This window comes from Polyodon spathula, chromosome 20 (assembly GCF_017654505.1).
Source record: "Polyodon spathula isolate WHYD16114869_AA chromosome 20, ASM1765450v1, whole genome shotgun sequence".
NCBI lineage: Eukaryota > Metazoa > Chordata > Actinopteri > Acipenseriformes > Polyodontidae > Polyodon > Polyodon spathula.
In genome coordinates, this window is record NC_054553.1 from 20817569 (window position 1) to 20841177 (window position 23609).

A 23609-nucleotide genomic window follows, 5' to 3' on the forward strand; every position below is an offset into this window, starting at 1 on the left:
AAATATGAAAAGTCCTAGCGCCTGAACAGTGACGAGTGTACAGCACTGCGCTTTCAAATGTACCTTGATGTGCTCCCAGTGTGTTACATACAACTGCGATTTGTATTGCAATACACAGCAGGGTGTACTACCTACCACAACAGGGGCTTCATTCAATTAAGACTTGCTGCGTAAGCTGCTGCATGACGTATAAACTGCCCATTACGGTGACACAACACAAAAGCTAAAGACACACTAACCATTTTATTCAGCCAATCTGCTGCTGGCTGATTAAAAATCAAAACCATAAAAAAAGAATTAAAATGACAACGTAAAATGCAATCTGCAGCATGGACCTGAATAAAACCGTATTGCTGACACAGCTTCATCATTCTGAATGCAGGTTTGGACAACATGCCCTGTGCATACATATGATTTAGGGGATTTTTTTTTTTCTCTCCTCCTCTCTCGCTGCACGAGTACCATTCAATTCGAGCCAGTAAATCATACCACACAAACACCTGCTGGAAAACATACTAGACAAGTTACTAGAATGCTAAACACCCCCTTTCTAAGCAGCGGTTCCGGCATCAGACTAAAACACTAGAGAAATGTGCTGCATGAAGAAAACCCTTGCAGGACTTGTTTTTGTGATGACAGGTGAAAGTGTGATCAGTCAGTCAGTGTGCCCTGGATTCTTAGCAGAGTATACCCCCATACACATATGGCTGGGCAGTGGATTATGTTCAGGCAATGCTGTAAACTGACCATCTATTTCAAACCACTTAGTAAAATCAAGACGAGTACAAAACCCACAAACACTTTTAAAGCACAATAAACCCCTGTTCCAACATCATTTCTTTTTTTGATGCATCAAAAGTTAAATGGCGAGAAGAGGAAAAACATTTTTCAGTGTCGAAAAATAAAAAAGAAAATAGTAGTAGTAATAATAATAATAATAACAATAAATCCCAGAACATTTTACAGATTTTTATAAAAAAAAAAAAATACTGCCAAAATTCATCGTTTCTATGACACAGTAATTATGTTTACTGAACAGACGCGTACAAAAGTAAAAGGTTCCTATGATGTCTGTATTTAATGGGCCGAGTTCAATAATCCCAAATTGCATGGTGTGCTCCATAAATCGCTGAACTTTAAATAGCCAGGGGCTGCTAAAGCATGCAAATTCAAAGGAGGAAATCCTGAAATCCTCAGAATCCCATCTTGGCGCAGTGTAGCGTTGGGAAGTCCAGTGGGGAGGCTGTGCCCAAAGTCAATCCATCATCTGCAGCCGTTTCAAGCCTCAACCACTCTGACAAACAGAATGGAATTCAAGCAGTTCTGCTGAAGGAGTTTGTTAGACTGTCTGTTCAACCTTGCTCCTTATAGTTTAAAGGTGCTCCACATATGTCTACAACTCTTTCAGTTTAAAAGGGAGTGTGAGTGAATGAACTGAGCCTCTAGCTAGCTCTTTGACCATGCAGGCGAGTTGCAAGATCCCAGTTCTGCATTATTACTACAACAGTTCAGAGAAAGGGCTGCAAAGCCACATAAACTGCAATGGATAACCCAATACTTTACTTTCCAATCCCTCCAATTCATTTGTTCCTCCAAACCCACGTGCATTCATTAACAACATTAGGAAAGTCGCTGGGATTTGTTCCTATGAAATTATGATGGATGTTCATACACATGCTGCCATTATTTTGCAGTCTTTCTAAATGTAATTGTACTGAAGGCAGAGCGGAGCAGCAGACAAGAGGTTACGCTGTTGTAGTGTTCTCTGTAAAACATTACTGAGAGATGCGCTAACCCTGTGTTTTCATTCAGCTGTCATGGTTATAAAACGATAGCTTGCAGACAATCTTGGTATATGACCATCCATGGGCAGTCTTTGATGTACTGAGAGTGAAAAATGTATAAGCTTTTGTCAGGAATATCAAAATGTGTATATATTACAGCTAAAGCCCAACAGTTGGTAGCTGGTAATTATCCAACTAAGCAACCAGTAATCAAAATCTGTAACTTCTTATATAGTCGTGTGTATTACAGATTCAATATAAAAGAGAAGGTGAGAATGTAGTCCCTGAAGAACACAGCCTGCTGTGGTGTGTTTCTAACCACGGTGAATACCTAGCATCAGGAAAGGTGTGCGGTGTAGCTTTGCCCTCCCCACTGCATGGACAGGGGGGCTCATAGGAGCTTAGGAACCCTGCAGTAAGGCAACGCAGTATTGGGGTGTAAATAAACCGTGCCGTTTTCTGCAAGTTAGGACGCTGGATAAGATTGTTGTATTCTGAGGTTTAGGCAAAATTGTCACCTTCCATTCACCCTGCTGTCACATGGTGTGGAAGTGGCAAGAGTTGTTGATGGTTACCTGGATATATCTTTCGTTATTAGGACGATGCACAGCTCAGCTGGAGATGTAGCCAACATATCTGGTGGTGTAGAGCTGAGTCAGACACCAGTTTGACAAAAGAAAGAAAGAAACTGAAGAACTGAGATTTTACTGGCATCAATTAAAAAAAAAAAAAAAAAGAATCTCGAAAGAACCGAGAAATGCTCAGTGTTTGCTGTAGAAATAAGCAGTGCATTATCATGTGAATAACATCTGTCCTGTTTGTAGAGTTAAAAATCTTGTTCTTGAGGCTGGTGTTAAGAATAGTTGTGCAAAGACGATTTGGTAAAAAGTGCTGACTTTTCCTCCCACCTAGTAAGCAGTACCATCCATGATCTAAGTAATTAATGTGATCCTGAACAGTGAATACACTTTTCAATTTGAATGAAGAGTATCTTGTTGATATCATGTTGGAGCGGGGAACAAAAACAAAAAACTAAAAAAAAATCTGTGTCTATGCCAGCCCAGAAGGGGGTGTCACTCTTGCTGCTACACCAACACATTTTCCAGTGCTTTTAAGTCCACGTGATAGAGTAGTTCTCAGAAATAACATTTGTATCCAATTGTGATTAGTGGTTCTCTCCCGTTTTAGTGATGATCATTATACTGCACATGAATATGCACACACACACACACACACACAAATTATTATTAAAAAAAAAAAAAAAAAGGAGGTTATTGCACCCTCTGCCCATCCCTCCGTCCCCACAGCAGGCCAGTCTGCTCTTGGAGTTTGTGAGTCTCATCTCTGGCCGTGGATGGCAGTCACACTTTTCTGCTGTGCACTGCCAGGCTGGGAGACTGGGGGCCACATGGGCTGGTGGAGGTGGTGTTGCAGGTGGAGGTGGTGGCCGGTGGGGGAGGAGGGGGGCAGCCAGGCCGGCTGGTGGCTGGGGGACGAGGAGGCCCAGAAGGGGCTAAAGTTTCCCGGTGGGGAGCAGGCCATAGAGCCTGGGACTGGGCTGTTGTTGCTGTGCATGCTCTCTGATGCACGCAGCTTGGAGAACATGGTGATGGCATCCGGGAAGTTGGGAGGGGTGGCCGGGGTGTTGCGTGGGGTACACATCTAAAAAAGGAAGAAGGAGAAGAAATGCAGGGTTACTGAATCATACTATAAAACAGATGTAACAAGAGACTGTACACAGGGCTATGCAATTCAGCTTTAAAATACATCACATATTAACATTATTACTTGTATCGTGCCCAAGAATCTTGCTTCTTATTTTAAAATAAGGCTATGCAAATACTTCCGATATATTACTACAGACAAATGGTTTATAGGTCTAATCGCAGCTATTGTAGGATACTGAAATCAGCTGATACTGTAGCGCAACCTATGATTAGCAGCAGCAACTTTTCATCAGTAGAGACACTTAAAATATCTGCATCTCTCAAATTAAAGACTAAAAAAAACTAAAATAAAGACTTTCAATGCAGCATAATTAGGTAAGAAAATTGATTTTAAACCTTTAGTTATCTCTTTTAAGACAATAGTCTGCTCACTATGTGCATAATACAAGCACCCTGGAGTGCTGAAGCGCAGGCACTAAGTAAACTATTATACCACCGTTGGGCTTCCATGTTGTACACCAACTGTTTAAACACCGTTATGTTTTTTTTTTATTTTGGGCCAAATCATAATTAAAAACATATTGATCTTCCCATGATTGACTGAAGTCATGACTGCTGTCCAGAACCTAACAAAAAAACAAACTAATAAAAACTGTAAAATATCATCAACCAGCAAAGCCTGCAGCCTGTAGTGCATGTTAATGAAGTTTGCACACAGAGGTTACAAGGAGACCAGTGTATTGCAGCGTGTGAAACAGATACCTAATTCTGATGCAAGGGGGCCAAAAGGGAGAAATAACATGGCAATCAGTCACTTCCTTACTGGAGATTTTACTGAGCAATGTTTGTTTTGTAGAATTTGGTTTCCACTGCCCGTAATTTGGAGCCGTGTGTCCCAGCAGCACCAGCTCAATAACAACACTGTGGGACGGCAGCTGCTCAGGAAGGAAGGGGCTCATTTTTCAAGCAGTATCGGAGGCTTAGCCACGGCCTCCACTATAAATAGCACTGGAACAGCTACAGGATATGGTTTAAAAATGGTTGCTGCTGCCTCAAAGGCTTTGTGGATGAAGTGTATGTGTCTGTGTAGATCTTCAGTATACACCACCTTCTTGTAAGCACTTTACTGTACTGTAGGTGGGCAACAGGAAGAGCTGTGGTCCCAAAACACAACTTTTTTTTGTTGCAAAATGTAGCACAGTAAAGCTATCAATCCAATTTTGATTACATTTATTTCCAGGTTAGTATTGTAGAAAGCATGGTTCTCACATGACACAATCCAGTTACTACTACTGCTACTGATTACAATTACACACTGGCATTCAGGTGCCGTGACTCAGAAGCTACAGCCTGGGGAAACCCTCAGCCCATCTTCAAACAAGCCTGTATGCTGTGAGTGAGGAGGCCGTGCCATTTATGAAAAGGAGGGGCTGCCCTGGAAAATCTGAGCAGGGAAACTACAATTGTGTCAACTGACCAACGTATTCTTTCTACTGACAAACACCGCTAGAATTACAGATGTTCTTTCTCCTCCCACTCCAATCACGAGTTCGTTCAGTAACAGTAACGCAGGGATTCTACCTGGCAGAAATTCAGTGTCCCCAGCCGCCTGCCACTGCAGCTGCTTTCTCTGCGTTATCTAAGCATTCTAGCATAGATTTAAACAAAAGCACCCCTCACTATATCACCAAAACCCCCTTTTTAAAGATAATGCAATCTGTGTGTTACTGATCCTAGTTATTTCTAAGGTTTGATTTATTTGAACAGACCTTCAAATGTTTTTTGCACCTTTCGACGTTTGCAGTACTTGACTCACAATGATTGTAATTCCTTTGGCTTTTTTTGTTCTGGTATCTGTGTTACAAAAATGTAATCAAAAACTTAGTAAACATTTGTAGAATTTCAACAGGGGTCTGATTTTCCGAGAACTGTCTCGATAATTTGATTTCAGATCAGTTTGGTTATTTGCAATACACAAATTACTGAACTGGCAAGTTTCTGAACTGTGACCTATTAAAAGCAGCAGTCTATTTCATCTCGTCCTTTTTAATCTGGTACTGTATCACATACTGTAACCTAGGTTTTACAGAGAAAATGTTTAAACCTTCAGTGCAAACATTTGTATACAATTTAAAGAATCAAACACATTGTCAATGAAACATTAGCCTTGATTTGGTATACTGTAATATTTACATTTTACTTGTGTACATTTTCAATTTTACATGGATTTTCACACAGTTTTCTATTGCAGTAGTTTACAATGCATCAAACACAACACTATGTTAAATTCAATGCAAGACCTACAAGCACCTAGAGCACAACTTTATTGGTTAAATGTTCACTGAAACACAATGCCGTTGAAGATTTGTTTTTCCGTTTACCGTTTAAATGTTCAAACCTTTGCAACCTTTAGCCAATTAAAGTGGCTGGTGATTTTAAAAGGTCACAATTCCTATATAAAATCATTTCCTGCCACTGCTCACTGCTTATTTTCAAAGCCATGTGGCACAAAGTCCCTGTGCTGCCACCTTCCTCAAATTCTCACACCCATATTAGAAAATGCTTTAATTTTTTTGTTTTGGATTAGCTTTATAGTGTGGTCTATCCAGTGCGGGATACATCTGTGCTACCTCACTCAAGTGTGATAAGAGTGAGAACACCAGTTACCGATGTGTTTGTTTACAATCCAATCCAGTGGAGTGCTGCCGAAATCCAGGACAAATCTGTGCTTAGCTGCTTCAACCAATACTGCCACTGATACGTTTTTAATACAACTTTAAAATGTCCGAAATAAATTCTAATTTATGTTGTTGTTTTAATTTGGATTACCTTGAGAACCAGTGAAGTCAAGAAATACCAGTTTCCAATCTGTCTGCATCTGACTTATCTGAACAGCCTGTAGCCCCTTCATTAACACAGTAACAGTAGGAAACAACAGAGAGGCTGCAAATTAACAGGCTGAGCTCAAGGTTCTAGCTAAACAGGGGTCAAATTAATCCGCGTCGAAGGACAGTCTGTTGACAATGAAAGTAAAGATCCACCAAGTAAAATAATTATTTAATTAAACTGATTTAACATAAAAATGTACACACGTAATGCTATTTAATTTAAATATATACCTGTGCAGGTTTAGAAACTAACACAACTGTGGTACTAGTCCTAAGAACATACCGCTTGAAATTTACTATTCCTGATGTGAAGCTACCGAATCGTAATCAACAACAGCTGTTGGGGTCCCTAAAATATTAGGCTCAAATTTTATTTTCCTAAAAAATGAACTAATACATTTAGGATTGTTTTTTATTGTATTAAAAAAGCGCTACAATAGAAATCAATCATCATTCCCTGACACATTGATTGGGTTTCTGCATCTGTCTTCCCTACATTCCGAACCCCAAGAAAGTCTTTGTGGACAACACAGCATTAACAGCACACTTCACGCAGCACATCACTGCCTCAGTAATGGAATTATCTGTAGAACTGTCCGAGACAACACACAAATATTTAGTAGCTGCCATTCTGCTTAAGTGGGCTGGACACTGGGTCCTTGCAAGGGCATGTATACACCCCTGTGGCTGCTTGTAATGTCTAAAGGTTTTCCCCACAATCCTTTTGCCTCGTCCAGGTCACACATCCATTCACAGTCGTGGATGCTTTGCAAGGACGTGAACTGTTCTGAAAAGAATGTTTAACTTTAAAACCACAGAGGTCTTTACAGTGTGCAGTAATTGTTATGCTTTTGATGTGCCTTGTTTGGCTTTGTCTTTGCCTTCATCAGTTTCACAGTTATAATGATTACATGATTTTTCATGTGCTTCAAAATCAACTCTCTTAAACAGGTAGATGACCCAGTCACAAATGTGGGCTTTTGTCATACTGGACACAAGCCTTGCAGTACATCTCATTTTCTGAAGGCATAGACTTACTGCAGTCAGTCACATTGTGGAAGCCAGGTTACTTGAAAAGTGTGCTGCCTCTTTTCTCTGTTATTTTGCTTGTGTTTCTGAATCATCGTCTTTTTTATCTTTTGTGGTGGGGGTTCGCAACCCGGTATAAAAAAAAATACATTTTTTAACACTTACTTCCAAAGATGCAATACGCTAATCACTGTATTCATTGCTGCGGATTAAATGTAAACTTTCGGTATTATAAACTAAATCAATTTTGTCAACACACAAAATAGCTCAAGTAAATAGCCGTTTCCTCACATTACATTTCTTTGAAACGGACCATATGAAATACTGTTCTAATATTTTTACACTAAATCTTGTAATACAAATACGTTAGTAAGAAGTAAGGCTGTGTTGATTAACAGATTAAAATCGGACCGATTAATCAAATAAAGCTTTGGTCACAGAGACACATTATATATATATTTTTTTTTACAATTTAATTGTGCTTTCTGGGTAGAGAGAGAAACGTGTGCTGCTATTTAGCAGGGAAGTGCTGATTTGAAGCATGCTCTCTCTCCCAGGCAGTGGTAGGCCAGTGTGGGTTTTTATAAAAAGAGAATGCATGAATGCTGGAATAGTTATCTGTGTTGATTTGAATGATTGCCAAAAGTTACTCATATGCATTATAATCAGAGCTGTTGCGCGCTGTGCTAAAATCGAGCGTGGCACATTTATCCTGAATAACATAATACACTGTTGATATAGTTTTATACCTCTGCATGTTTTTTGTTTCCGTGTTTTTGCATTACTAATAATTTTTCTGTTACATGGTTACCCCAGAGCGTTTAAACAGTACACTTGTGTGGCTGATACCCCTTCCTCACTGGCACATCCGACCCGTGAGGGCTCAGTACGGTACAGGTAGTTCTCCACCGGCTATTTGTTGAACGAGCGAGAACCAAGACGTGAAACTGTGGCCTCGCAAGATATCTGAATCCGGCTGCGAGCTAAGCCGAGCCGAGCCAGGGGCGGGGTTAAGGATTTTCACCATTATGTTGCCTCGAGGGCCCGGTAGGGACCCTGTGCAGCTCGGCTGTACAGTGGAAAAAAAGGCATGAGTTATCAGGCGCCTAAATCTTTTTATTAGAGTAATAGAACGGAAAGGGAACATTTGTTACATTTACTAAAATTTCAATAATACAAATGGTTTTAAAAAGACCAAATTCCCATTGGGCATATTTTTTTTTTATTATTGTTATTATTATTTTTTTAAATTCTATTGATTGAAGTATTACTATGCAGGATAGCCGCTAAACGATCCTTACCTTTATTAAAAACGTGCATGGATTAATCAACTAATACCCATAAATTAACTGATCAAATTTTCATTGAGTGACAGCACATAGTTAAACAATCATCCCTTAAATCTACATAGTTTTAAATACTTTAACATTTTACATTGATTACAGATCCATCTATCAAAGAAGTGTGTTGCTTAAAAAAAAAAAAAAACAACACGTCAGGTGTAAAATAAACACTGTACTCCATAAAATTCTTAGAGGGAATGACTTCCACACAGAAGAACAGGTCTTCTTTATTTAAGCCACCAGTTAATACATTTGAGATAAAACTTGGTTGCTGGGAATAATAGTGACAAGTACTTATTCATTATTTACTACGGGGATTAATCACAAGGCTTGCACATGCACACCAACACAGTCTCATTCTTGCTAAACCAACTCGCCTGCGCTCGGTGCTTGCATTTGCATTTTCCGCTTAAAGCGTAGTATCTCAATTATTAGGGGCAGATTTTCTAAATAAGATAGTACCCCCTCCATCTATTTTTGTAGGTCTTTCTTAAACTCCCTCCACCAACCCCCTCTGTTTCTATCTCTCACTATCTCTGTCCATCCAGTCTCCAGTTGCAGTGTAACATGACCAATGCTCACAAAATGTGTTTTTAAGTAGCTGACAGCAGACAGTGTTCCTTTGCCCATCCCCCCAAAATACAAGCTCTAGCAGTATGATGTAATGGCTGCTGCCAAAACAAAAACAAGCTGGGTTGCTGCTGCTGATACACCGAGAGGAAGGAACGAACACACACACAAACACACAAAAAGAAGAGATGCAGCACCAAGTGAGAGAGAAACAACAAAACCAACAAAGAAACAAAGGAGAATAAAAATAAATCAACATGCACACACGAAAACACACAGAGCTACAGTAGCAATGGACAGATTGAATGTATGATAACCTACAGGAAGAGCTGCAACAACACAGGACTAGAAAAGCATTGAACATGCACAGTCACAGTTAAACCACGGTATATTCACATAAACTGAGAGGAGAGAGAGAGAGAGAGAGAGAGAGAGAGAGAGAGAGAGAGAGAGAGAGAGAGAGAGAGAGAGAGAGAGAGAGATGAGTGTAGAAACTAAATATGTATGCATTACATATTGAAATTAATTAATAGCGGAGGTAAAAGGCAGAGGATGTGCAGTCTTCTGAAAATTCTTCTCTCAGTTAAAAGACAATTGTTTTGGTTAATAACACTGATGAAGGCATTAGCCAATAGGAGCCTAAATTTGAATTCTCAAAGCTTTTTACCTTAAATGCACCCAAGTTTCATTATTAAAGGGCACATAAGGACCTTTTTATTTTATTGCGTTACATGTTCCCATGTTTTGCTACAACTGTTTACAGAAGGTGTGTGCATTGTTTTAATTTATTTTTCATTTTGACCACTTTTTTAAACTTTAAAATTGCATTCCCATGTACCCGCATGGACCGCTCAGAACTACATTTCCCATCATCTTCCTGCTTACATATGTAACAGATGGCTTTACCAGTGAGCAGGAGGATGATGGGAAATGTAGTTCTGAGCGGTCCATGCAGGTACATGGGAAGCCAAATTTTAATAAATTAAAACAATACACACCTTACAGTTGTAGCAACACATGGGATCATGTAACACAATAAAATAAAAAGGTCCTTATGTGCCCTTTAATAGGTAAATCCACTTAAAAATAAAAATCGCTCCTGCCACAAACTGGTTACCACTTTTTAGACATGAAAAATAACCTGATCTCTCACCACATACAAGATGCTTCCAACCCCACAAGGCTAGTAAAAGCAAGCTTCCATTTACACAAACACACACGCATTCATGAAAGCACTCGTAGAGACACACCCTGCAGAAGGCAAGCACATGCATGCATGCACTCGTGACTCCAACTCCACACAAACGGAACTACATTTCCCCTAAGGCTTGAAAACTACAGAGGAACATAAACAAGTCCACGGAATGCATGCAAAAAACACAAAGTACAGCGCAAGCCGAGTCTGCTCTGCAGTAAGCAGAGGCTGTGTGATGGTTCTATGTGGGTAGCTACGAAAACAAATCAATGTGGGAGTATTCCTTGCGTGTCACCCACAGAGAGCCAGGGATGGAGATAAGACTCTACTGCAAGTTTGATTAGCCACAGTGTACAGGTAACGTGCTCAAATGTACTTTTAATAAACTCATAGTAAAACTAGGAATGGAGCTAACTGCTATGCAATGGGAGTCTTATTTACATCCTTGCAGAGCCATGACATTCTCTTTTTATACTACTTGGAATCAATGAGTTTTTTTTTTTTTTTTTTTTTTTAACTTCAGCAGTTACGCAAAAAACAGTGGTGTAATGTTTTTATTCGATTGTGCATTGAAAGAGGCAAAAGTGGATTGTTAAATATTGTATTTATAAGAAGGTGGAAAATAAAATTGCTTTTGAACACCTGCACACATAGGATTAAAAAAAAAAAAAAAGTAATGAAACCCTAACCATAACAAACCCCTCAGTAAATTCACCACAGGGTAAACTTTTCATTACTGAGGCAATAACCAAGCAATCATTCTCCTACAATTGAATGTACAAAATCTCAAACAGTAAATTGCAACATGGGGACAGATAAAGGGAACCTTGTAATTATGCAACCCTTGTTATGTAAATTAAGTGGCAGTTCACTTCAAAGCAATGTACAATAGTGGCCCCATGCAAGTTACACTTTTCAGGTGTTTCGTTTGGTTGCTAGGTTAGCTTTCAATACAGCGATTCCTCTGCTCTGCCTTACTAGGATCAGGTGCATGCTCAAACCCATTCCCACAGAGTAGCCTGTTATTAAATATAACTGTTTCCATCTTCTACTAATTGTAGCTCTTGCTTTTTAGCACAATCCTGTGCTTGATGGAAACAAGCTGGCTAGATGTTGTACAGGTGCTCATACTGACATCATGAACTGAACTGTACTGTGGGACCACTGGTCTAAGAACTACAATCAAGGCACACATTACTGGGTTCTGGTGAAAGGCTGGCATGTAATGACATTTCTGTTTTGTTTGCTTTTTGCACAGCCTTGACCTTTGATCTAGTAAGGAGTGCCCTTACCAAGTTGCAGAACAATGGGAGACATGGATCTCAAGTCATGGTACAGTAGAACACTGTAAGGAGTGGGAAATCTCAGCTGTGAATAAATTTGACTTTACAGTAAAAACTGGAATGGCTCAGAATACTATCCAATGGAAGTTACCACCTCTGCATATTATTATGATGGGGATATATTTGTTTTGACATACATGTCAAACTTGTATTTGTATTTATTTTTAACTGTGTAAACTACTTGTTCAATTGTGATGCAGCTGTGCTTGGACATTGCTTGACAGTAAGACTTGCGCCTCTGCACTTGTGTCATACAGGCCAACCAGGTGACAGAAAAAAAAAAAACAATCTTACCATTTGATGGTGGTGACTGGGAACATTGGCTTCCTGGAAGAAAGTGCTTAATGCCGTCTGGATTCAAAGAGAAAGAGAGAAGATGTTTTAGAATAAAAACGTTACACATTGCCCTTCACTGTCACCAGAAACTCACTCATGTTCTAGTCTATGGTCTACCCCCCAAATCAATGTTCAATAACCCTTAATGAAAACAGCACAGGTCTGTTCAAAATACTGTTTTCCCATTTTAAAATTCAGGGTCTGACTATATACTGTACTAGTGAAATGAGATTAACATTTTTGGTAGCTAGATCATGTTTTAGAATGTGTTAGTATTCAGATAATGCACATTTTTGCAGGTAATAGGGCAGACTGCTTCAAAGAAATTAAAAGAAAATAAAAAACGTAAATGCATATGTTTGTGAGATGTCGATATTTACCATTACATTAAAATGTTAATTATTTGTCCTGACAACAGTTGATTTCCATCAGCACTTGCTGTTTTTTTCTTAATTTTATACCTTGGTTTAGTCACAGCTGACACTCCAAGCGGCATTTCAAATAGTCTGCTTTCCCATACATTTTCATTACCAGTGCTTCAACATTTAGTCACAGTTTGAGCAGTCACAGCTGCACGTACATCAATACCGGCTGCCCCTTATTTTGTGCTGATAATCTTTGGGGTCACTTATTTATTTATGTTATGTCAGGATGGAAATTAAAAATTCTGTGCCATAGATAAATTTCTGTGCTGTAGACCGCATGGTCTGATTGCAGCTAGATCACTGGAGCTCCCAAATTACAGATTACAAAAAACACAAGCAAAGAAACAGAAGATCTTCAACACAAAAAAAGATGGGACAGCGGTAATGTTGCGCAGAGCAAATACAAGGCAAACAAATGGATTTTAGAAGCTCAGTCATAACTCCTTTAGTGATTGTGTAGAATGTCTTCACAACAACAATTTCTAAATCATCCTTGGCTATGTTAAAATGCAAATCAAGCAGTGCGCTTTTTATTGCTCTTTTACAAAACACGCTGTTGCCAGGTTTCAAGGACATGCAAGTTTCAACAAGCAATTGCCGAGAGATAGTGTATAGACAATTCCACCACTTCCTTCATGATCAACGAGTATGTCATTAATATACAGCAGGTTATAAATAAAACATCCACCAGTGCATGGGAGGCTCTACAGTGTTCCTGTCTGGAGCCAGATATAGCCAACCTCAATTCTACAGGCATGCCATTCCTAAAGGCTAACCACAAATCGAATGTAGCTCCTGTATTAAAACAAATAAAAGGTAAAATCCACAATTGTGAAATTAAGGTAGGTTTTGTTTAGTGGGACAAATGTAAATCAAAAACCTTGCACACTTACTAGAAAGAAAAAAACAAAACAAACAAAAAAAAAACCCCACCAGCTGGCTTTACATTTCAAACTCATACAAGGCCTGTCTTTGTTTCAGTGGGTGGGTGTAGCGTAACATATAGAGCAGTTTAACTGGTATCTGCCAATGCATGTTGTGTTCATTTAAAAATAAACATGTGTGCGTGCAGTCCTGGAAACAATGCCCCTCTGAGGAGTTGAATATTTTTGAATATACAGGGATGTTTTTTGAAGGAGTCTTGAACTGTGTTGCATTGTAAAGCACAGAGGCCAGTCTTCCTTTGTTATTGTTTTTGTCAGTAATACAGGAAAGGAAAGGTGTGGCCTGTAGAGTTGGGGGAGGGGGGAGAGAGCGACAGGGAGGCGATTAAAGTTGCATTGGATGTTTACTGTTGTCACTTTACCATACATTAGGATTAACACTTTATGCACATACACATGTGTATTACACTCCAGTAAAGCAGGTAACTACTTGTCCATTTGACCAAATGTAATTTCAATGAGCATGCAGTCTATCATTCACTACCAGCCTTGGCAGTCATTGCAGAAATCAATTTGTTGGGCTGAATGAAATTAAAAACAAATGACCTCCCCACCCAGTCACGCTGAATTTAAATTAAAATTTTGCTGTAAGAAAGAATGCTCTTGAAAATAAATTATGTATTAAAGAATACTACTGTAGATATTTACTGTAGTAAATTAATAAATGTCCCACAGCCAGTCGTTCTGCATATATTCATCAGTCCTAATACTTGGAGGGTCTACAGGACAACAAACTGAAGCACTAGCTCACTGTAAAAACACGAGGCACACAATACCATTTTGAAATGAAGGGCCATTTTACACTGACAGTCAGAAATACAGTCTAAACAGAGCAGAGACCATCACATCCTGAGCTACACAAAACAAAACCTCGTTTCCATTCCAAACTCCTCTAGAGTTTTATTTAGCCTGCCAACATTTTCTGATTTTCAAATATATGCTTGTATTTTACAGTTTAAATACTCAAGTCTTTTTGACCTTTTCTCTGCTATATATTTTCTTAATAGTGTAAACAGCATTAAAACTAGAAATACAGGGTCAATTGCACCACAAAAAACTGAGTCGACTTAATTAATCTAACTAGTGGATTAAGCAGGTTTAGTCTGCTTGATTGGACTAAAGTTAGTACACCTCCTAAGCCCGATTGTAGCGTACCAGAAGGAAGATAATCTGTTAAATCAGACTAAACAAGATCCCGATTGATTTGTGATGATCCTGTTCAAGTTGATTAATTTAGTCCTGTGAAGTATAAGATTAACTTAGTTAGCTTCCTCGTCCTAAACTTTTCTGTGCCTATGCAGCAATGTCAGCACTTAAATGCAAGTATGATCTGCCAGTTTGAAATGTGCAGGAAAATGACATCACGGTTATTTTTTACTTAAAAATGTTTGATGTAATACAAATGTGTTTGTTTTTGTACAAGGATGCCTTTATATATTAACCTGACACTGAATTTTATCAGATTAGTAAAGAAGGGTTTATACAGCTTATATAATGCTTACAGCTTATAATGTTTTGCATCACCTAGAACAAAATAAATACATAAATAAATAAAACTATGTAAACACAATTTAGATCTTTTATTTAACATCACTTAAGCAAAGAAACTACAAAATGATATTGCAAGTGTCTACAGGAAGCAATATTAGTAGTACAGTGTTTCATGTTAGATTTTGAAATGTCACATTTTTCAATTCGTCATTTTTTTGTTAAGTATATCGAAAACTACAAAGCGGTAATGTAATATATTGACGTAACATTACTTAAAAGGTTTCGTTCGACTTGATGCAAAATATGTTAATTCTATAGGGTGATGCATTACGCTTGGCAATCACTGTTGGTTAGTCCCCATTATTGGTCTAATTTGTTCCGATCCATGAAACCATTTACCAGGATCACTTTCTTGGTATGTTGAAATCAGGATTAAGTTATAAAAAATGTGCAGGATTTTCTAGTCCGCATTTTAGTCCACTTGATGCGGACTAAAAGAACTGGTACGCTGCAATTGACCTGGAGAGTTTTTACGAACAAAACAAAAACAAAGCATGCCCATGAGCATAATGTAAGGGGAATGGCATGTAAAATGGAAATGAAAAAAAGATCTGCGTCACTATGACAGAAAGACGATGATTCTTGGTAGTAAATCTCCCTCCTGACCTGTGACGGCGCTAAGTAACGGGAACAGAGTACTCTAGACTACTTGGCCTGACACTTCGTTCCGAGGGTTAAAAGCAAGTCGGTCATGTAGAAAAGAGACAGAGCTTTGGTATACTAACTCACTGACCCGGAAGGGAAATAATGTGGCAGCCGCGGATTGGATAAACGGCTGCAATCGTTTACAAGGGGTCATGAGTGATGGCATAAATAAAAGTTGAAGCGATATTATCTGTTCCTTCGTTTTTGGTTATTAATAAGTGACCCAGAAGAACCTGTGTTTTTGTGAATAATCGTGTTTGTTTTGTTCTGTCTATTTGTTTGCTTGTATTCACCAGACAGCTAACACGTTCCGGAGCTGTCGCCAGAGGCCAGCACAAACCAGGAACAGCACTGCACTGTATCACTATAAACTGTATTTGTCCCCCAATCACTAATTCACTACTGCAGTGAAGCCTACTGCAGGAGGCTCTGTGGTCCACTGGTTAAAGAAAAGGCTGGTAACCAGAAGCTCCTCTATTCAAATCCCGGCTCACTCACTGACTGACTCACTGTGTGACCTTGAGCAAGTCATTGAACCTCCTTCTGCTCTGTCTTTCGGGTGAGATGTTTTTGCAAGTGACTCTGAAACGGATGCATAGTTCACACACCCTAGTCTCCAAGTTCCCTTGGATAAAGGCATCTGACTAATAATAATAATAATAATAATAATAATAAACACCCCCTGCACACTGAGAGAATCTAGAATACAGAAACTACCAGACTGTAAAGACACAATCAGTGTGTGGTCCGCATCATTAATATAAAATTGCAATTTTTCCCTGGAACGATCAACAGAAATCACAGGGCATACAAAACATGAAGCTAAAATAATTAAGTTTTGATCATCTAGAAATCAAAGTCACATGGCCTCAACATGGCAGCCATCTTAGGTCACAAGGTGAGGATATTTCCACTGTGGAGTTTCTATAATGCTGAAAATATGAAGTCGGGATCTGAAACGGTTTAAGAGAAATTTGCAGTTGAAGGACATGTGGATAAACAAAAACATATCTGCAAGTTCCACTCATGGGGATGTTTTACTACTTGATTCATAAACTGAAATTCCATTTTAGACCAGCCAGCTCTCATGCAGACCACAGCACTCAGAAAATACATGTTACTGGGTCACTGTATCCCACTATCTGTTGTTAATCTGTTTACAGCCTGAACCATAGAAATAGGCATATTAACCAGCCAATGAGAAAATGGGTTGTCACTGTGAGAGAAATCCAATGTGTACAGCTCCTGCCTCTCACATCCATTTTAAGAAGCTTTCTCTGAGTGCAACAGACTTCCTCTTGTTTTGGTTGGTATAATCTCACCTGTCACGAGAGTCAGGAAACACTAGGCACATCTTCCTTCTCAACTGGCATAATAAGACACTCATGTCTATAAAGCTGAATCGTCACCATGCTGTTACATACTGGATCAACAACAGCAGCCAGTAATTACAACTACGCTGCATCCCTGGAGGACATAACATTCAACCTATTGCTACATTTCTCAATGAAAGATTAACAGGAGGATAATTCCCTTGATACCAAACTACAATTTTTTATCCATATGACCTGGGTTATTATTCAATTGATGCAGCTGCTTGATACTAATTCAATTTAGTCTTCTGTGTCTAGTAGTATTCAGCATTTCAGCAAACTGTGAAATCTGCAGAATGACTAAATGTTGCTGGGCAGCTTAGCGAGTATAATTATTAGTTAGTTTATTATTCACTGGTTTGTATAACACACAAACCCAAACTAAATTGATTTTTTTTTTTTTTTTGTTAATAAATAATTATTAGTACCAGAATATTAAATTGATAGAAATGAGAAACAGTGCCAGCCCTGCATGAACCTGCTTTAGCATCTCATTTTGCTTTTTAAAGATTGATCACTTGTGGAAATGGAAATAGATGTCCAAACTGATTTATGACGAAGGGCATGTATATTTAAAGAAATCACAAACAGAATAATGCTGAAAAGGATACAGGGGGGGAACTCGCCCCACACACCAGACAGCAATGTTAACAAACGTGTTGTGTTGTAAATATCCTACATCCTGTTCTGTTTAACAGAATGTTTCTGGATTCTTTGTAAATGCACCATACTTTGTTGCAATAACAAACACTCTGACACAGCCCTTTATTCTATGAGACCAGAGAAGCCTACAGCATTCCAGACAGAGAAGCTGGGGGAGAATCTGGATGGCTTGTGCAGTTCTCTGGCTTGCAGAGTTCTAAATATAGGATCTTGCATTCCATGTTCCGTAGGCAACACCAAAGGTATCTCATTAAGTTACAGATGATTATGTAACAGTAATAGTGAAATAACGACAAACCCAAGATCAAAATGCCACACAGTAGGAGCTAGGGAGGAAGTCAACATCCTTTGTTACGGTTTGTGCAACTGGTTCATTATAACACGGTTACAGTTAGGTGCACAATACAACATTTAATTTTTAAGAAGCGCAGAAGATAATGGATTCAAGAAGTGGACCACCCGTGCAACCTCACTGTAAATTGCCAGCATGTCTTCACTGTTCAAAAGGGTTCTGTATTAATAAGACACACATCTGCATTCATTATTCATTTTAATACCCAAATGCCTGCATCAATAGATATAATCTCCTTTACAGGAAGGGAGAGAGATTACAGTAGGGGGTGGGACATGGCAAGTTTACCATCGAAATACGATGCTTTCCGTTAAACCCATTCAAAATAAAAAAAAAAACAAGACAAAGAGAACCTACCAGTTCTACCTGTGCAGATGTTCAATTTAGGGAGAGTGTACATTTGCACAAACAGAAACCCATTTCCAAACACCACAGAGGAGGGAAGCCATGCACAACTACAAATCTGAACATGCTGGAATGTGTAGGATTGAGCCTCAGAGGAAGCTGTTTTGGAGTGTCTGTCTACAAGCTACAAAAATACAGCCACAGAGACTCTGGCATTCCTGCTGGTTTCACACCTTTGCATACTCAGGATATTTTCATGTTATAAGTATTTAGACCTACTGCTGTTTAGTGAAATGAAAAATGTCCCTTGTAGATAGGCTACATTTATTACAGAAATATCTTGTTCTACCTTCATGCAACACAGATGACAAGCTCATTTTCACATTTTTTTAAAGATTCTGCATTGTGGATCATACTGGGTGTCACAGCACTTGCGGGAGAGACTGTTCGCTTAAATACTACCAGGATATTTAGTAAGGGGTCTGAATGATGAAAAATGGTAAATAAAATCCCCATCCTTAGACTGTAAAGAATCTGTCTCCAAACTTTTGAACACTACTGTGTATATACATACACATAAATAGCCTATGCCTACAAACAAAAACACAAAAAAAAAAAAAAAAAAATATATATATATATATATATATATATATACACACACATACACACACACACACACACACACATATATATATATATATATATATATATACACATATATATATATATATACACACACACACATATATATATATATATATATATATATATATATATATATATATATATATAATAAGTATCTACGCACATTGTATCTTAATAGAACTGCTGTTATGTACAGTGTCATTTTTTTGTTTTACTGGTGGCAACTTGCATTACGTTTTTCTATGTATCTTTTAATCTGTTTTCGTCCAGATTCGAAATTAGAAAAGTGAAACAGTATGGTTGCTTAACCTTCAAAAATGTAAAACGTGTACTGTAAACGTGTAAAATCCGTGTACTGTAGAGAGAATTGTAGCTACTGTAAACAAAGAACAATGTCGTTCAACGTATGAATACAAAAAGGGAATCTGTATATATACGTTTCATGTATTTGTTTTTTGTCCAGTGACCACATTACAGTACGCACTTAATAAGACCAATAGGTTAAACGAATCCTACGCAGATTTCACCAACTTTCCCAGATATTAGATTTTTAGGACGCGTCAGTAACTGATGATGTTAGCAATTTATACAAGTATTTCACGTTCCCTGTTTTTTATTTTCCAATAGCTTACATGCACAAGAAATCTCATAATATATTAAAATAAACCGACAGGCAACTTACAGAACTAAACGTGTATTACAACTCCAATACATATTAAATTACACAAATTCAAACTCGGTATCCCAGCAGTCCTGCGTCCAACCCGGACAACCTGCCCCTACCCCCCACCCCTCGGCTCAAATTATTATTATAAAAAGACTTCAAATAATATCAGGCATTTTCCAGCACTTGTACCAGTGCACCTCTCATCTGTACCTCGGTACCTCTGTCCCCCGTCCCCCATCCCGCACTCATACACACCTCGAACTGCCAGTGCGCCGCTTGCAGTAGCTGTTTCGCTTGGTCCGCCGCACAGCCAGCAGTCAAAACGAACTGGTTTATCATCACTTGGTGCCGGAGCTCGTCCATATTCACCGACATGGCTATTTTTTGTATTTAGGTGACTAAACAAAGACGCAGCTGGGACGGGTCTTCTGTGTGGAACAAACAAATAAATGAAAATGTGTAAATAAACAAACAAATAACCTTTCGACTAGACCCTAGCGCTACCTACCCTCCGTCCTGTTCTCTAGCACCAACAAAAATATTTTCATGCGTCACCACCAATAACACAGCCAATCGATCCCACTGATTGGCTGACAGGAAATGTAAAACGTTCTCTCTAGTCGATTCAGGCGATCCTATTGGCCGTTCACGGAGATCCGAGGGTACTGAAGTGATGTAATATTTGGGGAAATACCAAACCTGGTTGGACAACAGTTTTGTTTGAGTTGATGTCATTGGATAGTGGCCATTCGAAGTTCCATATTTGTCAAATCATTTACTGAGCCGTCATCACCACCACTGACTGCATAGTATTTCTCTTGTTGTGTTAAATGAATGTTGGGATTGGATAAAAATGAAAAAGGTTTGCGTTTTTATTGGTCGAGAGGCACTCATTAAAGTCTGCTAGCCGTACAGAGGGGTTTGATTGGGTGCTGCAGTGTTTTGTTTTGCTCGGGCGGCGTCGAGTGAGTTCATTGATTGGCGATGCTTTGTTGTACTGTCTGTAGAAGCCCGCAGAGTGTTTTGTTCTTGCCAATAGTTTGAGGAGCGGGCGTGCTCTGCTGGTATATTTGTGATGTTATGTTTGGCCTCGAATATTTAGAAGGCGGATAACAAAGAATATTTAATTAAGCACATTTAGTAATCGTTTTTACAATGCAATACTAATACGACTACGACTACAAAAAAGCCCACATATTTACCGGTATTAAACCAAACACACACATAATGCAGTTTTATCAATTGCTGTTTGAGCAATATTATTGTAAACTTCCTTAGCATCCATATATATATATATATATATATATATATATATATATATATATATATATATATATATATATATAATGTTATTTAGACTCGGCTCACCCCTGCGCTCTCAGGAGCGAAGCAAAACGTTAGCCGCCTGCTTCTTACACACTGCTGCTGCTCCCCGTGCAGAAACCTCAGAGCTACAGCGTCGGAGGACAACGCCGCTCTGGGCAGCTTACAGACAAGCTCGCAGGCGCCCGGACACACCAGTGGGCGGTGAGCCGAGTACACTCTTGCCGACTAAATACCCTCTCCTACCGGTCGGTGCTCGGCTAATTGTGCACCGCCCCTTGGGAGCTCCCGTCCACCGTCGGCAATGGGACTCGAACCGGCGACGTCCAGGCTATAGGCTGCATCCTGCACTCCGGGGGGAGCGCCTTAACCGGATGCCGCTCGGGGCGGCGGGAGGGCTTAGGGCTAGCCCCCTATAACAATATATTTTTAGAATCTTTAAATCTTTTTTTTTTTTTTTTTTATTTCATTATATTTTTAAGGTGTTATAACATTCTGGATGGGGGGGGGGGCAGCATTACAAAAGTTCAATGTTACAGCAAATACACAAACATGCTGTCTTACTGGCTACAGCGAAATAAATACATACTCTCATAGCGCCATCTGTCGTGCAAAAAAGATATTACAGCCACAGAGAAGTCACATGACCGATGTAATGGCGTGTACAGTCACTGTACTGCGGTGTGTGTTCCTAGGTGGTGCGTGCTGTCAAGGTACAATAGAAGCAGAGTGAGTGGGTTTGTTTAAATTGAATCTGGCCAAAACATTTCACTAATAGTCAAAAAGCACTACAGGTAAAAATGAATTTAAATATTTTATATCTACAAAGACGTTACGTTACAAAAATGAACAGCTGTGTAGCATATTTTGGTAAGAAGAGCTGTGCGACATCAAAATGATGTACATTGTCTAGGAATGGGGTATTGAATGCACTGTCAGACGACATCTTGTATTCTCAATATCTTGCCATTCCTCAAAACCAGTGTTGGGTAGCATTGCTCTTAGGAGAGGGGTTGCTACATTAAAATCAACTGCATATATTTGAAGAGGAAGATAGAAGTTAGAAGTTGTTTAAGATGTCTCATTTTTAGTTTACTGGCGGAAAATGGAAATTCTCACGCCCAGAGGTTTTCATGCAGGTAGGTATAAAGGTCTTTAGAAATGACCATCTTTTCCAAAGCATAATTAGTGTTGTACAATCTGAAAACTTTTTTTTTTTTTTTTTTAGAAACTAGTTTTTAAAAATATGTTTACCATCCCTCTGTTGACCCAACATTTTATTGTCACCAAGTTTCAACACTACATGGTTTCTGCAATCATTCCGTTCTGTTGCTCCAAACTGTATTTGATCTGCCTTGACCTTGTCTAGAGACTCCTACGTGCTGGCACGTAACAGCCTTCCTCATCCCTTTCAAACGCTGTGACAATGAAGGCTGCTGAGTCCCGGCAGTTATGATTCTCTAGACAAGACCAAAGCCAGATAAAGGCGGATTTAGAGAAACATTATAATAGCTCAATACTGGAGCAGCATAGCTCAGCACCTGTCCAAATGATAGCAAACACCACGCCACAGTAAGGAGGATGTAAAGAAAAGCCAGCAATTAATTTCTCCAGTGTAGTTCCAGATGTCATGTTTTACAATGAAAATGTATATTATCTTTTGAAACTGTCCATTTGAGACCTATATTGTGAATGAGGTGCACAATAGCTAAGTCATGAACAGGTTTTGTTAGCTACAGTCACACACAAAGAGGCAGGATTTTCTACAAAAGTAGTTTAGCTAATGTAGCAGCTCATTTTACTCTGAAGAATGAGTCAGAAACTTAGTCCAAACCTTAACATCAAGGAATACAGTAGCAACAAGACGAAACGTGCTGATAACGTCATTACTGTTTATTTGCTTGATTTCCTAGATGTTGTAATTTGTGTTAGTAAGTTTTTAAAGAATGTACACTAAATAGCAGTTGGTATATACAAGTGCTCTGGAACTAGGTGTGCTGGGAGGGGCAGCGGCAGCACCCCCTTATCTTTGCATGGCTTCCATTATATATAGGGGTTACAGTTTTGTGCAATGGCTTTCAGCACCCCCACTTGTTCCAGTGCCACTGGGCACATACTGTAAATACGGGTACTGTTAAAATCCAGACAGGTTTAAACATTATAAGGGTAGATAGTTGATTCCCAATGTAAAAATTTCTCTGCACTGGAAAACACACGCTGCACAGCACCTGAATGAATCTATGCATTATATCAAGTAAGGTAAACCATCGTTACGACTTATATAGCTTATAATATGGCTTTAGTATAAAACTATAATACATTGTATTTCTTTTTTATTATGAAATCGTGGAAAAGCTTGATTTCTAATTTTAATTCTACTGGGCTTGGTGTTTTGTTTAATGAATTTCACCTGCGCCGGTTTTGGCAAACGTGGAACTGGATCTTGGTAGGAGCCCGGAGCTGTGCCAAGGAATCTGGCTGCAAGGTCGAGGTTCGCTGAAGCGATGCCTGACGTCAGAGG

At 39.0% G+C, this 23609-nt stretch overlaps 1 protein-coding gene across 2 annotated transcripts; it reads right to left on the reverse strand.

Annotated features, from left to right (window-relative positions):
* Window positions 1-982: 982 nt before the first annotated feature.
* ubald2 (UBA-like domain containing 2) lies at window positions 983-20334 on the reverse strand. Of its 2 annotated transcripts, XM_041220066.1 has the most exons (4): window positions 20274-20334; window positions 20021-20193; window positions 12114-12170; window positions 983-3446 (listed from the first exon to the last, which is right to left on the reverse strand). In XM_041220066.1, exons 2-4 carry the CDS (start codon window positions 20138-20140, stop codon window positions 3123-3125), a joined length of 501 nt encoding a protein of 166 aa, XP_041076000.1. In that variant the 5' UTR covers window positions 20141-20193; window positions 20274-20334; the 3' UTR covers window positions 983-3122. The 2 variants fall into 2 exon arrangements, with proteins under 2 accessions (XP_041076000.1, XP_041075999.1); XM_041220065.1 differs by having other exon boundaries at window positions 20021-20298.
* Between the last annotated feature and the right edge of the window lie 3275 nt (window positions 20335-23609).